At 39.9% G+C, this 16509-nt stretch overlaps 1 protein-coding gene across 1 annotated transcript in view; it reads right to left on the bottom strand.

The window, feature by feature from the left end:
• The window catches only part of ANKRD30B (ankyrin repeat domain 30B), a 104655-nt gene extending 88587 nt beyond the window's left edge, over positions 1-16068 (bottom strand). Inside the window, exons 1-4 of the mRNA XM_053902906.1 lie at positions 15810-16068; positions 11025-11139; positions 10691-10864; positions 4611-4717 (exon numbers count right to left, since the gene is read on the bottom strand). Coding sequence (XP_053758881.1) covers positions 4611-4717; positions 10691-10864; positions 11025-11139; positions 15810-16060 — 647 coding nt within the window. The 5' untranslated portion in view covers positions 16061-16068. The remainder of the gene's footprint in view (positions 1-4610; positions 4718-10690; positions 10865-11024; positions 11140-15809) is intronic.
• Positions 16069-16509: the final 441 nt, after the last annotated feature.

Raw genomic sequence — 16509 nt, 5'->3', positions numbered from 1 at the left:
TGTAAACATTTTATAAAAGATCCATTTTTATAGCAAGTGCAATTTGGTATAATATGTTTATGGAGGAAACATAAAACATACTAACTTAAAAATCTTTTTTCCTCTGGGCACCTGGATGGCTCAGTTGGTGAAGCATCTGACCTTGGCTCAGGTCATGATTTCGCAGCTCACGAGTTCGAGCCTCACTTTGGGGTCTCTGCTGTCAGTGGTGGAGCTGTTTTGGATACTCTGTCTACCTCCCTTTGTCCCTCTCCTGCTGACTCTCTCTCTCTCTTTCTCTCTATCTCACTTTCTCTCTCAAAATTAAATAAACAGTTAACAAAGCATTTTCGTATTTATTACACAAAGACGTCACATGGTATTTTAGGGGTCATGACTAAAATAATGAATTTCTTTTCAGATAATACTGCCTCATATTTTCAATTACCTAAAGTTAACTTCTTAAATCATTCTGATCATTACACTCTAAAGAAAGAAATTAAGAAAGAAAATACACATGCAATTTACACATTGGTGTTCTTTTCTTCATTGTTCTTTCATTATCAAAACACCCTTACTCTGACTTTACCTATGTTAGGACCACCAAGAGCAATTCACTATGTAAAGTCTTACCTGGATTGCTATTTTGCAAAGAATTTTTAAGCATGATTTCTTCTTTATGGTGGCAAATTATTTTGTAACTGCTATGTATAAAAAAGGGTCATAAGTAATATTACTATTTAATGCTCATATGAAAAACATTTACCAAATACATCAAATTCTTAGAGTATTTCAAATAATATCAGAGCAAATATCAAAACTTGAATTACCCCATATACTTCAAATTTGTATGTTCTAGAAGCTTTTCATTAAGTCTGTACTTAAAGAAGAAAAAAACAGGAAGATGAACCAGTCATGAATTGAGGGCATTCTAGCTTAGTAAATTAGAACTAGCTTGCCCAGGGCACCTGGGTAGGTAAGCGCCCAACTTTAGCTCAGGTCACGATCTCACGGTTTATGGCTTTGAGCCCCACGTCGGGCTCTGTGCTGATAGCGCAGAGCCTGGAGCTGGCTTCGGATTCTGTGTCTCCCTCTCTCTCTGCAACCACCCCCCACCCCAGCTCGTACTCCGTCTCCCTCTATCAAAAGTAAATACACATCAAATAGTAATGAGAATAATTAGAATTCACTTGCCAGAATGGAAAGTGTTTGGAACTCAGAAGTCCTAGCTCTATAACCTATAGCTATTTGTTCTTGGAGAAGCCACTTCTCTTTGGCTCAAAATCCTCCTCTATAAAACAAGGGAAATTACTGCCTTAGTTTACAAGGTTGATAAGAGGATTTAATGAGATATTATACCCAAAACATGGCCTCTCAGGCCATGGTCTCTTAGGTGATGCTCATTACTCTGGGAAGGGCAAGATGAGACCTTCCATGACCTCAGAAAAGATGCTCCACAGAATTTAAAGCGGTGGTCCAGGGGCACCTGGGTGGCTCAATCTGTTGGGCATCCAACTCTTGATCTCAGCTTGGGTCTTGATCTCAGTCTCGTGAGCTCGAGCCCCATGGTGGACTCCACGCTGGGCATGGAGCCTACTTAAAAAAAAAGGCAGGGGTACAGATCTACTAACAAAGGAGAAAGGGAAGTCCGATCTCTTCCTGCAGCATCATTTGAACCTCTCTGACAGCTTAGAATGGTACCAACTAACATCTTCTGGCCAAAAAAAGACAAACAAGATCCTCAAAGAGTAACTCATAAGGAAAGTCTAGGCTAAGATATGGGTTCCACATAAGGTCTCTGAGCGTGGAGGGACAGGGGTGTATGGCGAAAGCCAGGAGGCCCAGCTGCCCCAACAGGATGCTGGTGCTTTGGGATAGCTGCTGAGCATATGTGCATGTGCAGTGAACAAAAGAAACTTTGAAACTTTGAAATCTAAGTGTGGATCACCATGAAGACTGAAAAATCTGGATCAGCCAGGGAATCCTGGGAGCAAAGGTCAATCACGACCAGACTGCAGCACCAGTTTCAACAGCAATGTCGCAGAAACAGAATCAAAGGAAACCATAGAATGATCAGGATGTCCTTTTGTCCCCTCCAAATGACTTGTGAAAGAGGACTGTCTCTTTGGTCTTAGGGTGCTCCTTAGGTTCTTGGAAAATTCAAGGGACAGAGTACAGGAGTTAACCCTCAAAGGAAAGTATAGGGTCTTCTACAAAACTGAACATTTCAAGACCCAAGTTACTAGTTCGAAAACACAGAGATGTAACATTATTTGTGCCCCATGGAAAGGGGTTATACCTGAAATGAAATGCATAGGGTTAGGATCCTGGAGGATAAAGGTCTCAAAAGTCCTGAGATAAAGAATCCTGCACACATTCCTACTTCCAACTAGTCTAGTCCTTTGCTTGATTTCTGGCTCATGTTGTGGACTAATCGACTGCCATTCCAAAACTGCCTGACCAAACTACGAAATCCCATCTGTTACATACGAAGTTAACAGTTAAATTATTTTAAACCTCAGTTTAGTAATAACTAGCATTTTAATACAAACACTTACAGATTAAAACCCTTAATATAAGCATATTCATCTGCAGTGCATCCATATACATCTTGAGGAAAGGGTTCAATACCTTGCTGAAGAAGTAGCCTGACTAAATTTGTTGAGTCATAATTTACAGCAAGCACGAAGGCTGTTATAACAGAGATAACTTCACTCTTAGGAATTTAGAGTTATTTAAACAGCTAATTTGATATACGTTATCAGGTTAATATCTTGCCTATGTGTTCAGAATCGACCATTTACATGTTTCAGTGTTCATATTTGTAAATGATCTCCAAGACTAAAATGAAGGAACAAAAAGGAAGCTTCTTGTCCCACTTGGGTAACGTATTATAGAGTTGCTAATTTAAAGTCCTTTGATAAACAAGAAACTATGCTGAGGTCACTTATCTGAATAGGTAAAGATTTTAAAAAAGAATTCCCCATGTCTTCCTTAATCTGATACAGTGCACTTCAAAGGCATCTAGAGAGGTCAAGTAAGTATAGAAACTATCTGCAGGCTTAAAATGATAATATTTTAATGCGAATGCTAACAAAATAGGCATAATTGTAGTTAACGATGCTGATAAGCATATGGTAGGCACTAAATTAAATGCTATGTATATAAAATATTATTTACGCACAACCACCCTTGCAGGATATATTATCATCCTCCTTTTCATATCAGGAAACATATTTAGGGATGATACGTAACGCTCCCAAGGTCACAACACCTAGCCAGTAGGAAAGCTATGAATCAACCTAGTCTTGCGTGAATCTAAAGCACATCTCTTCCTTCTTTATCACCCATCTATAACTTATCCTCGTTAAAGGAAAAGTCTATTCAGTTAAAGTTATCTTTCATCTTTCTACTCCTACCAATTAAAAATAAAATCAAAAATACATATACTGGACATGAAAAAGGGTAAAACCTGATGAGACCTGGTAATAGTAATTAATCATCACTTAGAGATCACCTAACGACATCAGTATTCCTCAAAAAAGAAAAAAAAGCAATTTAAAGAAAAGTGTCATCCAAAAGACAAAACAACTCCTATTTATGTTTAATATGCATCTTTTTTTTTTAACATTTATTGGCTTTTGAGAGACAGAGCTCAAGCAAGGGAGAGGGAGAGAGAGAGGGATACACAGAATCCAAAGCAACTCCAGGCTCTGAGCTGTCAGCACAGAGCCCAACGTGGGGCTCGAACCCACGAACCGTGACATCATGACCACAGCCAAAGTCATAGACTTAACCAACTGAGCCACCCAGGCACCCCAATTTACATCTTTGAAGGACAAATGTATATGAAGTAGAATTTCTTTTTTAAGTTTACTTACGATTTATTTTGAGAAAGAGAGACAGTGCACCCGAGAGTGTGGGCAAGGGGCAGAGACAGAGAGAGAGAGAGACAGAGAAAGAGAGAGAGAGAGAGAGAGAGTTTGAGAATCCGAGCAGGTTCTGCACTGTCAGCACAGAGCCTTATGTGGGGTTCAATCCACAAACCATGAGATGATCACCTGAGCCAAAGTCGGTTGCTTAACCAACTGAGCCACCCAGGTGCCTCTATGAAGTAGAAGTATAAAAAAATATCATAAAAGGGTTAAGAAGGCCAATATTGTGTCATAAAGTAAATTAAGAGCTGAGAGTCCACCCTTTATAAAACTGATATGAAATCCCTTTAGTTAACACAAAATCATGTGCAGAAAAAACAAACAAATAAAAACCATTGCAGGAGCAACTGGGTGACTCAGTTGGTTAAGCATCAGACTCTTGACCTCAGCTCGGGTCTTGATCTCAGAGTCATGAGTTCAGGCCCAGCGTTGGACTCCACGCCGAGCATGGAACCTACTTAAAAATAAACACTGCAAATGACACGAGTCAACATCATCAAGGAATATGAATTCTGCTATACCCTGTTCTTCATGTGGCCCAGTCAGAATAATTGCTTTCTGTCTAACTGGTGATGTGTTGACAGTTTTCACTATATAATTATAAATTAATCTTCTTCTTCTGAAGTTAATCTTCCTGACTTGAATAATTATTACCACTCTAGAACCATACTAAGGTTTAAAAGAAAACTACTGCACCTTTTTGATTTATCCTCTGCATGTATATTTGCTGCCTTTTCTACTAAAACTTCCACTATTTGCTGTTTGTTTTCATTTACAGCAACTAGAAGTGGTGTGAAGTTATCCTGTAAAAGAGCAAAAACAATTTAGAATTTACAAAATTACACCTTTCCATACAGAATTTTAAAACATACAAAAGATCCTCTAAACTTAAACATATAATACAAAAAGTAAATAAAAAATGGCCTCTTCCTTCCCACCCCTGTGCTTTCACCTGCTGCTGCTCCTCTTTAAAATAGCCCTCCTCCACTGGGGCACCTGGGTGGCTCAGTTGGTTAAGTGACCAACTGCAGCTCAGGTCATGATCTCAGGGTTTGTGAGTTCGATCCCTGCATTGTGCTCTATGCTGACAGCGCACGGCCTGGAGCCTGTTCCAGATTCTGTGTCTCACTCTCTCTCTCTCTCCCCTCGCTCTCTCTCTCTCTCTCTCTCAAAAAGAAATACACATTAAAAATTGTTTTTGATAAAATAGCCCTCCTCCACCTTCTTCAACAGATTATATGCAGTCATTCTCCCAAATTCACTTCAAACACTGACTGGTTCCAAGATCGTTGCCTGTATCACATTACTTATGATGGTATACTGTAGTTATTGTTCCCTGTCTAAACCAAGAGCTTCTTGAGAGCAGGGGCTATTTCTTATCTCTATATCTCCAAACTCCAAAACGCAGCAGTAAATGCTTTACGTACTTTTACTGAATTAATAACCTAAATGATGATCTCTGGAGTAGTGTTTCTTAAATTATCTTCCAAAGAATACATACTTTGCCAGAAGGTAAGTACTATGTCCCAATGGAAAGATTTCATGATCACCTATGTTTGAGAAATATTATAAAACTGCATTATATGTCTGGCATTACAGAAATCCATTTAAATCTGCTCAATCCCCATTTTACAATCCTTTTTGTGGCAAACATTCACATTTGAGGAATCAGAGTTTCAGGGATATAGTTTGGAGAACTTTCTGATAAAAGGTGAAGCTTTTTCCAAAGTTATACAAACTTGCTTGTCTTCTGTCAGTGGTATCAGGATCCACTGACATCCGAGATGTCAACATAAGGCATTCCTGCTCCAAATGGGTCACTAAGGAGATGAGCTCAGAACTCCAAGAGATAAGCTTCAAATGAACTTTGATTCCTTAATATTAAATAGCCCATGGCCTTTCTCCTATGATAAAATGCTAAAGTTTTATCTTAACTGTTAGGAAGCTCAATATGAAATTTTATTCTCAATTATAATAATCCTGGGACCCTAATGCATATCTACTTCTAAAAAAATCTGTTTGTATTCTAGTTGCATTCCAGTTTCCACTGGAATAGCTACTTACTTTATATTTTAGGCAAAATATGAATCGGAAATAAAAATATAATGGTTTATCAATAAAAATTCAAACACTGGTTTCTACAGATCATTTTTAGTATAATGAAAGTGACTACATTATTTGCATTTTTAGGGAACAATGCTGACGAGAAAGAGAATATTGTCTGCAATAGGCATAACCTATTCAACTGTAACCATGATTAACGTAATACGGTTTGCAAATATTCCAATAGGAATACGATTATTCAAATTTTGTTTCTTTTAAAGTTTATTTATTTTTGACAGAGAGAGAGAGACAGAGCATGAGCGGGCAAGGGGCAGAGAGAGAGGGAGACACAGAACCCAAAGCAGGCTACAGGCTCTGAGCTGTCAGCACAGAGCCCCACACGGGGCTCGAACTCACAGACCGCGAGATCATGACCTGAGCCGAAGTCGGACGCTCAACCGACTGAGCCACCCAGGTGCCCCAGGAATACGATGATTTATAGTACACAGAAGGAAAAAGTGTCTTCTTTTCAAACTAACTTATGGGGCACCTGGGTGGCTCAGTCAGTTAAAAGGCCGACTTTGGCTCAGGTCATGATGTCATGGTTTGTGAGTTCAAGCCCTGCATCGGGCTCTATGCTGACAGCTCAGCCTGGAGCCTGCTTGGGATTCTGTGTCTCCTTTTCTCTCTGCCCCTCCCCCACTCATGCACGTGCTCTCTCTCCTTCAAAAATCAATAAACATTAAAAAAATAAATACAATACAAAAACAACTTAGAAAGTCGAACTTGGAAAATTCAATCCTATTCCGAAGACATTAACATAAAATACAAAATATATATTTTAAATCAATATGGATTCCCTTGAAAACCTTGAATCTTTATCAAAATAGACCATAAAACAGAGGTGCCTGGGTAGCTCAGTCAGTTAAGCATCTGACTCTTGACTTTGGCTCAAGTCATGGTCTCATGATTCATGAGTTCAAACCCAGTGCCTCCTAGGGATTCTCTCTCTCTCTTTCTCAAAATTAACTTTAAAAAAAAATTACCAAGGTTTCTTTGTGTCCCAAAAGAGATCTGATTAGCACAGTCTAAACATATGTATATATATATACATATATATGTATATATGTTTATACGTATATACCTATGTATATGTATATGTGTGTGTGTGTATATATATGTATATGTATATGTATAGATAGATCATAAAACAGTAATTGCAAATGTAATGCTTATGGAGGCAAAGTAGGTGACTCGAGTAAGTGAAGGCCTAAGTGGGGACAGTAGCAAACTGGAGACACACACGCCTCATATAAAAAGGGCAGCCGCTGGAATGCATACCAAACAGTAGTATGGGCTCAAAGTACCAGGTATGATTCTGTACGAAAAGTCTGAAATCCAGATTTCTGCATGAGTGTCATAATTTTTAACGTTGATTCAATTTATGGAGGAAACTAAACACATCCAGGGGCCAAATTTAGTCAATAGCCCACGGGTATTTTGGTTGTGCATAAAGCAAATATTTGTATGTAAATCTTTCCTGAAGTATGAGTATCACGTTTTACCAAACACTTAGGCCCCAACAGGTAATAAAAATTGCTATTAAGACTCATAAGAGGGGAGCCTGGGTGGCTTAGTCAGTTGAGTATCTGACGCTTGACTTCAGCTCAGGTCATGATCCCAGGGTTGTGGGACTGAGTCCTGCATCAGGCTTGGCACTGAGCTTGGAGCCTTCTTGAGGTTCTCCCTCTCTCCCTCTGCCCTTCTCCCCCACTCGCACTCTCTCTGTCTAAAAGAATCACAACAAAAAGACTCGTAACACCCACTTTAAGATTTTTCCCGACGCTTATTAAAACTGCAATCTATCTGTGTTTAATTCTCCCTGACTGCTAATCAAATAGACCAATTAGTTCACAACTATGCTGAAACTAAATTATTAAAACAATTCCCAACTGTATTGTCACTAACTACATTTCCATGTTTAAAACTACCATTTGGATTATGCCAGGGCTATATGAACTTAACAGACATCATAAGACAGTCTGTCACATAGCTTCAACTAATAAAAAAGATTCAAGATTTTCTCCTATTGCAATCAGGAAAACACTGCTTGTAATAACCAAATGGCTATGAATAGGAGAGAGAGAGAGAGAAAGAGAGAGCAAGCGTGAGCGAGGGGGGGGGGGCAGGGAGAGAGACTCTCATGTGTCTCTGCACCATCAGTGCAGAGCCCAATGTGGGGTTCGAACTCACAAACCATGAGATCACAACCTGAGTGGAAGTCGGACGCTTAATCAACCGAACAACCCGGGTACCCCTCCCTTCAGTAGTTAGCTTTTTTTTTTTCTTTTTTAAATGTCCACTTATTTGTGAAAGAGAGAGAAAGAGCACGAGCAGGGGAGGGGCAAAAAGAGAGGGAGACTACAGAATATGAAGCAGGCTCCAGGCTCTGTCTAAGCTGTCAGCACAGAGCCCAACACGGGGCTAGAACTTGTGAACCGTGAGATGATGACCTGAGCCTGAAGTCAGACGCTTAAGCGACTGAGCCACCCACACACTCCAGTAGTTCTTAACCAAGAGTTGTAGCACAGTCTCAAAAAAAATATTTCTAAATATCCATGTCTGTGTATACATGTTACGAGATTTACTCAAACTCTTCAGGGGAGAGTTTAGGCTTGTAAAAAAAAATTGCAACTTCCCCAGGGCACTGGGATTCACCACCACGATTCTAGCTGAGAGCTGGTGCAGCAATCACATCAGTCTCATCTATGTGGCCAACTCCCTCTATCATTTGAAGATTTAGCCAAAAGAATGACTTCAAAACTGCATTTAATTTCCCTGAGCAGAGGTAGAACAGGGACTAAATGTAAAGTCAAAATGCAGCTTGATTTCATTACTTTTAAGCTTCTTACTTCCTATCAAGATATTCTAGATTTCAGAACGGAGTTTAGACTCTTATCTAAGTGGCTGTTTCTGCCAGAATAGGATTGTATGACAGTTAATTATTTGTTCTTTCCTCTCCTTGCCCACTTCATCAACCACCTGTTCACTGCCAATCTGATTTCCTCTGAGTCCTCCTACACTTGGTCTCTAGGCAGGTTTACAACTCACTCTTTCCCTAAGTAACAATTATTCCCCTCGAAAATTGAAGACTCCTTGACTAAACATATAAACTGAAGGGAAAAAATAATAAAACAAACAGCCTCTTCTTGTTATTTTCTCTCATTTGCCAAATTTCCAAATTGGCCCACGTAGTTCAGACTGCTCCCTCCTTTCCCCTTTTTCCTCTTAAGCCTTGGCCAATAAAAGATAAATCCCATTTTTATAAATCACTTTTTTATCAAATGTGAACTTGTCAACAGCAGCAACATTTTTTATTGTAAAATACATTTGTTTTCTTTGAGTTTTAAGACAAAGCCAAGGGCAAATTTTGCTTTCCTGTGTTGTTTTTCACTAATAAAAAAAATTGGATGGGAAAAAATATTTGAAAACAAAATAAGTTTTACCTTTAACAAATATATTGTTTTCATAAATATTTGCCATAAATACATAAACCAAAGCAGTATTCTCTAATGTTTCTTTAGAAGTATGCTTATTTAAAATGAAATCTTAGGGGTGCCTAGGTGGCTCAGTTGGTAGAGCATCCAACTTCGACTCAGGTCTTGATCTCATGGCTCATGAGTTCACGCCCTGCATTGGGCTCTGTGCTGACAGCTGGGAGCCTGGAGCTTGCTTCAGATTCTGTGTCTCCTTCTCTCTCTCTGCCCCCTCCCACTCTTGTTCTGTCTCTGTCTCTGTCTCTCTCTCTCTCAAAAATAAATAAAAAATAATAAGAAGGAAGAAAGAAAGAAAGAAAAAACAAAAGAAAGAAAGAAAGAAACGAAAGAAAGAAAGAAGAAATCTTAGATAAATAAGTTGTTTCCAAATATTTTCATTCAGGGAATACTTGAACTTCCAAATACATAAAATTGACCCAACCTATGTCAACCAAGGGTGTTCCTTTAGGGGCTTCAGCAGTGAGAGGTAATGCATGTCAAAGAAAAGGCAGGTGGGCCAGCAAGTGTGGCCATCATCTACTCCCCATGTACAGCTACAACCCTGCTGAGGAGCTACACAAGGTTGAGCGGGAGCTACTCTCTGAAGTGGGACACCCCAACATGGTACATGGCTGGCCGAGTGGCTACCAACACAAGTAGATGCCTTTGCTGGATGTCAAGACATGACCTGACCCCAATGCCCTCATCTTCAGAGCACCGGGGCCTGCAGTGCCCAGCATTTACAACCTGCTGCTTTCTCCTCCCGCATGCACACATCCAAGCTCTCCCTGCTGGGTCTGGGTCTCCATTCCTCCTCCCACCTATCCCCAGCAGCACCCCTTGCCTAAGCCCCTGCATAGCACCCAGCCTCCATCATCAACTCACTCCCCTCACTAGACCTTTAGTCCTTTATGGGCTCTGAGACTACCATCCACTTATAGGCACTAATGGAAACATTTTCTTGCTGGGGTGGAAGGGTGGCTGGGAGATACAACTTTGCCCTTTCTGTGGGCACTACCTTTTTCTAGATCTCCCTGACTTGGCATTGGAGTTATTTCCATGATGACAGGGCCTGATGGATAGAATTCAGTGAGTGAGTGTGTGTGTGTGTGTGTGTGTGTGAAATAAAACATTTTGAGGCTAAAATATTCATGTATATATATAAAATTTCAAATAATGTATAAATTAGTTCTTTACCTTATTTCTTGCTTCAGTAATCGCATTGTATAGCAGCAGCTTCTCTATTATGGATATATTATCACCAAAGGCCGCATAGTGGAGAGCAGTATTGCCACTCACATCCCTAATATTTGGATCGGCACCATTTTCCAATAGTAGGTTTACACATTTCTCTTCTTGGCACTGTACGGCCTGTCAGTGATATGCCAAGAAACAGAGTGTAAATTCTGAGAATTTAAAGTAAGCATGCCACAGGTTTCACCGATTCGTTTTGTTTCAAGGCAATAACTTCATTTCATTCTAAGTAATGACATCAAATCCATCTCAGGCAGACTTAGCTGCTACTACACACCTTCATGAGAGCTGTCCTGTTTTCATGATCACAGAGGTTAAGATGGCATTTCCTCTCTACTAGGAGGGTCACCACTTCTGGATGGCCATTGGCACAGGCCAAATGGAGAGCAGTCCTAAAAAAGTGAGAGGACTTTTTAGGATATGATAGTGCACTCTCTCAAAACATGCAGTTAATTCAGGAAATTGTAAACATTAAGTAGCATGTTATTCCTATGCCTCCAAAACAAAGATTCAGTTTTCCTCTGGAGAAAGTACAATATTTGGTAGTGATGACTCCTCACACTAATAAAAGAGCAGCCTGTTTGAAGAGAAAGAGCATGACCTCGGGACTCAGCTCCACTTGGGTTTCAATCCTAGTTTAACTCTGCCACTCACTAGTTATTGCTTAGACTTATCCTCAATGTCCTCAACAAAAGGGGATAAAAATAGTAGTTGTCTCGGGTCCCCTGGCTAGCTCAGTCTGAAGAGCATGTAACTCTTGATCTCAGGGTCGTGAGTTTGAAGCCCTACAGTAGATGTAGAGATTACAAAAATAAAAAATAAAAAAATAATAATAATAACAAAATGAAATGAAATGAAATGAAATGAAATACATAGTAGTTATCTCACAAGACCTCTTTGTGATGCTTAAATGAGGATCTATGCAAGTATTTAGAACACTTCCTAGCACAAACAACATCTCAATAGTTGTTGGATAATATAACTTTTACCATTACTACCACTTTAAATAGACAACACTTCAATTAGGTACCTTGATACAGTTACACCTACTTTGCAGACACGTTTTAAGGATTAGCAAGAATACTGCAACCAATGATTCTAAGATGCTCATTTTGTCACATTTTAATATCTCTGACATTGGAATGCAATTTATAACTCAAAATGTCTTACAAATGTAACTGGCAGGACTTTAAAAAAAATTTATTGGTACATAAAATAGTGGGACACCATAGAATCTTGGTGCCTTCCATTATGTGAAATGATGGTATATACAATAGGTCTATTGGAGTTCTAGTCATATGATTGGCATTTACATAAATTTTAGTTCTGAAAAGCATTATAGGAAAAGAGGACTAAATTAACAAAAGGAAAACATTTTTAAGGACTTCTTACTTTGCCTCTCAAGAAAGTTTAAGCCAAAGGAAACTCAGGATTCCAATGACCAGGAACAGCTCATTTTATTAAATATTGAGGTCTACAGATTGTACGAAAATCAAGTATTTCCAATGATCAATATTAGTACTTACTCCTCTCATAAATTTCAAAAGGGCAGGTAAAGGTTATCTTTTACAATTTCCTATCTTCAGAAACTTTGAAAGGAAGGAGGAAAACTTCCATTGAGATTAAGTCCTAATACTTCAATGTAAAATTTCTCATCTTAGGGGTGCCTTGCCGGTTCAGTCAGTAGAGCATAGGACCTTGATCTCAGGGTTGTAAATTTGCCCCACGATGGGTGTAGAGATTACTTAAAAATAAAATCTGGTGCAGAGCCTGCTTTCGATGCTCTGTCCCTCCTCTCCCTGTCCCCCTCCCCCTGCTCATGCTTTCACCCTCAACAATAAACAACACTTAAAACATAAAGTAAACAAGATAAAAGCTGGGGCACCTGGGTGGCTCAGTCTGTTAAGCGTGCAGCTCTTAATTTGGGCTCAAGTCACGATCTCATGTTCACTGGCTCAAGCCCCGTGCTGGGACTCTTTGAAAAGTGTATTGGAAAAGTTCCTGCTTTCAGCACGGGGTCTGCTTGGCATTCTCTCTCTGTCCCTCCATTCCCCCCACCCCCACCCCCACCCCACCCCTCTCAAAAAATAAATAAACTTAAAAAATAAAATCTTTAGAAAATAAATCAATAAAATTTCTCATCCTGCTCATACTGTGCAAAATGAAGTCTTTGAGAACAAAAGGATATTGGGTAGAGTATGTCCACTATATAATATATGTGCAGGTTCTAGTTGATAAATAAATGGATGGAAAGAGTGGATAAATACAGTTGGAGAGTTCAATAGTTTTAAAGAAAAGGTATATAAAGGAAAGCATACTTCTGAAACAGTAAATAATCACTTATATTTGCTAGGTCTTATTTTTTCATAAGCACACAACTAATATATTTTACTTTCATGATTAATATAAATCATTTACCTATTACATGTAATAAAGCTACCTATAACAGAAAACATATGTATATGCTTAATATATGCATAATAAAATCTACAAGTGCAAATAAAAATTCTCCCTTTACTTCTGAAGAGCCAAAAGTTGTCCAGATATGCCAATCCTCAAAAAACATTTTAATTAACTCATTTTTCTTATTTTACATCCAAAAATATTTTTAACACAAAGTGAGAAATTATTTTTATGTATATAAGATTCATATTCTTGCTCTTCTCCAGGATTACTTCAACGATAATAAACCTTTCTGCTGATAATAAACTTTTAATAGGACCTTTATACACCTTTTCCTGTAGAAAGCACAGATTTTCTTTGAAGGAAAAGAAAAATGCATGTAAATACAAAGGCTCATAAATCACAAATGTCATCACATTTTGTGCATTTTTGGGCTTAACATAAAACCATAGTCGGCTTGTGTGTACCTATGATCACACTGATTTTTGTTCTCAATGATCAACTAAAGCACAGCTCTGCATCTCTGTGTATGTCTATTATCTATGCCACCTTCAATGATCACATATCCATCTTATGGATGTAATGCCAATTACTTATAAAAGCCATTATATGAGTTCTTCTTAATACATTGCTATTTTAAATAGTGCTGAGAAAAACAAAATGTATGTTATTTATCCCTAGTGATTTCCTAAAGATATTTTAGTAGAAATAAAATTGATGGGTAAAAGGAATACATATTTTTTAAATGTGGTACTTACACCAAATTGTCTATTGGAAAGTCGAAAACAACTTAAACTTTAAGCGGCAGTATAAGCCCCATCACTCTATTTTCACAAAGGTTGTAGATGGAAAACGGTATTTCAGTCCCTTTTTAACTTAAATTTCTTTTTTCCCAGGGACACTATATTTCCCTATGTCCACTGGTCCCTTGTAAATGTGCAAAGAAGTACTTTGCACGATTTCAAATTACAGATTTTTGTTTGTTTTGATTTCAAAGACTTCCCTGTAAAACGAAGATATGTTTTGTTGTCTGATACAAATATGTTGTAAATATTTGCAAGTGCATTGTCTTTTATTTTAATAATATTATTTTCTGATAGAGGCTTTTAGGTTTTTATGTTGCTAAACCAATCTCCAGAATTCTTGATTTAAAATTTTTTTAATATTTGTTTATTTTTGGGAGACAGAGACACAGCGTGCAAGCAAGGGAGGGGCAGAGAGAGAGGGAGACACAGAATCTGAGCTGTCAGCACAGAGCCTGAAGCGGGGCTCGAACCCACAAAGCATAGGATCACGACATGGGCCAAAGTCAGACCGCTTAACCTACTGAGCCACCGAGGGGCCCCAATTTTTTTTGAGAGAGAGACAGAGAGAGAAAGAGAGAGAGAGAGAGAGAGAGAGAGACAAGACAGAATCCCAAGCATGCTCCACATGGACAGCAGGGAGCCTGGGGAAGGGCTTGAACCCACGAACCCCTGAGATTATGACCTGAGCCGAAATCAAGAGTCAGAGGCTTAACTGACTGAGCCACCCAGGCACCCCCAAAAGTCTTGCTTTTCAAGTCATTCTTAAGATGGGTAAATAGGCATTTGTGGGTTTTTTTTCTGTTACTTTTCTTATTTTGCATATTATAATTTTTAAATTTATATCCCATCTGGAACTTACTTTAGGGAGATAAAAGTCTAACAAGTTTTCTCCAAATCGGCTGTTCCTCCACTACTTACGAATAATTCACCTTTTCCTACTAATATGAAAGGTCACCAGTATCAAATTCTAAAGTCTTATGTATATTTGAGCGTTGGTCATGTTCTACTCTGTACCACTCCTTTATCTGTCTTTTCAGCTGTTTGTAAATGAATAATTTGTGGAAATTTCAGGTACATTTTGATATCTGGGAGGGAAAATCTACCTCCTATATAAAAACATAAGTTCTTAGGTTAATTCCAGTTCATTAACATACAGTGTTCTATCAGTTTCAGATGTACAAGACAGTGAGTCCAAAAATTTCCTTAATGACATCACAAGAAGAGCATGTGTAGCTCAAAATTCTTAAAACCAGGATGCTTTCATTTGCTTTATCTAAAACTGACAGATACAGGAAGGGTACACATTTTGAGAAAAAGGAGTCCTCTTATTCAGAGCCATCTTCCACTTCAAAATGTCCTTCCAAGGTCCCTCAGTAAATAGCACACATACCTAAGTGTACACAGACATAAACTGGATACTGGATTCTGTCCCAAGAATTTCTAGCCCAGAAGTTGATTACAGGAATTATTTCTCCCATTACGCACTTTTCTATGTATGACATTATGGTATGAAAATGAGTCCATTAAAAACAACATGTTGTCAACACTTAATTTTGTGTGTATTACTATTGAAATTTGGGTAAATCACGTCAAACTTGAGAATCAAGTGGTCTATTCAGGAATTAACATGTACGTGCCAGGGCAGCTGAAGATTTTGTTTTTGCCGCTCACGCTGTCGGCCTGGGTGCTAGACCACGTAGGGTTCCCACAACCGGGGGGCAGCGGGACCTCAGGAGGGAAGAGAACCCAGCTCCCCCAGAGAGGGCTCGGATGCACAGGTAGAGCTAGGCCAGGTGTGCTTTTGTCCCAGGTCCGTCCCGCCTCCTCCCTGCCAGCCTCCAAGCCCCTATTACCTGTTCATCTTGTCTCTATCATCCACGCCATTTTCCCCCAAGAACAGAATCTGGTGCACTTGCACTACGTTGCCCACGCAGGCAGCCTTGTGGATCTTTCTGAGATCTCTGTCTCGGATGTGGTAACCCAGCAGCAAGTTGTCAATTCTATTATTCTTCTGCCCAACGCCCCTGCCCTGCCTCTGCAAGCCAGAAGCGAAGCCCAAGGGCGACACGCCCTTCTCCCTCCCGAACCCCCAAACCCTCTTCATTGCGAAGCCTGCGGGCTCCACAGAGACTTCACCCCGCCCTCCCTTTCCACTACCTCCCGAGCCCAGCACTAGCTCCGGAGATAGGCCAAACCCGCCTGGCCACAACACCCCAGCAGTGAGGATCTGTGTTTGGGTGTCTGCCACTTCTCAGTAACCGGAGGCAAGCAATACCGCCAAACACAAGCGCGCTTGCGCACTTCAGAAGAGGCAATCACTGCGCAAGCGCACAGAGGCCTGACTGTCAAGGGTACCCACAGCTCCGACGCTCCCCCCAGGCCCAGCGCAAAGCAACGAACGGAGGGGAGAGGACTCCGGTGGGGGGTGGGGCGGGGGCCCAAGCCGGAACCCAGCACACTTCTTGCCCCACAGCGCCTCCCGGGGGACCCCTCCCCCGCGCCGCGGCCCGGGGTGCAGCCAGGCGGCTGTTCCCGGACCGCGGGAAGGGGTGG

This window comes from Panthera pardus, unplaced genomic scaffold (assembly GCF_024362965.1).
Source record: "Panthera pardus isolate Hobbes unplaced genomic scaffold, ASM2436296v1 HiC_scaffold_15, whole genome shotgun sequence".
Classification (NCBI taxonomy): Eukaryota; Metazoa; Chordata; class Mammalia; order Carnivora; family Felidae; genus Panthera; species Panthera pardus.
Note: the sequence above shows the minus strand (reverse complement) of the source record. Positions and strands in the feature narration are given on the sequence as shown.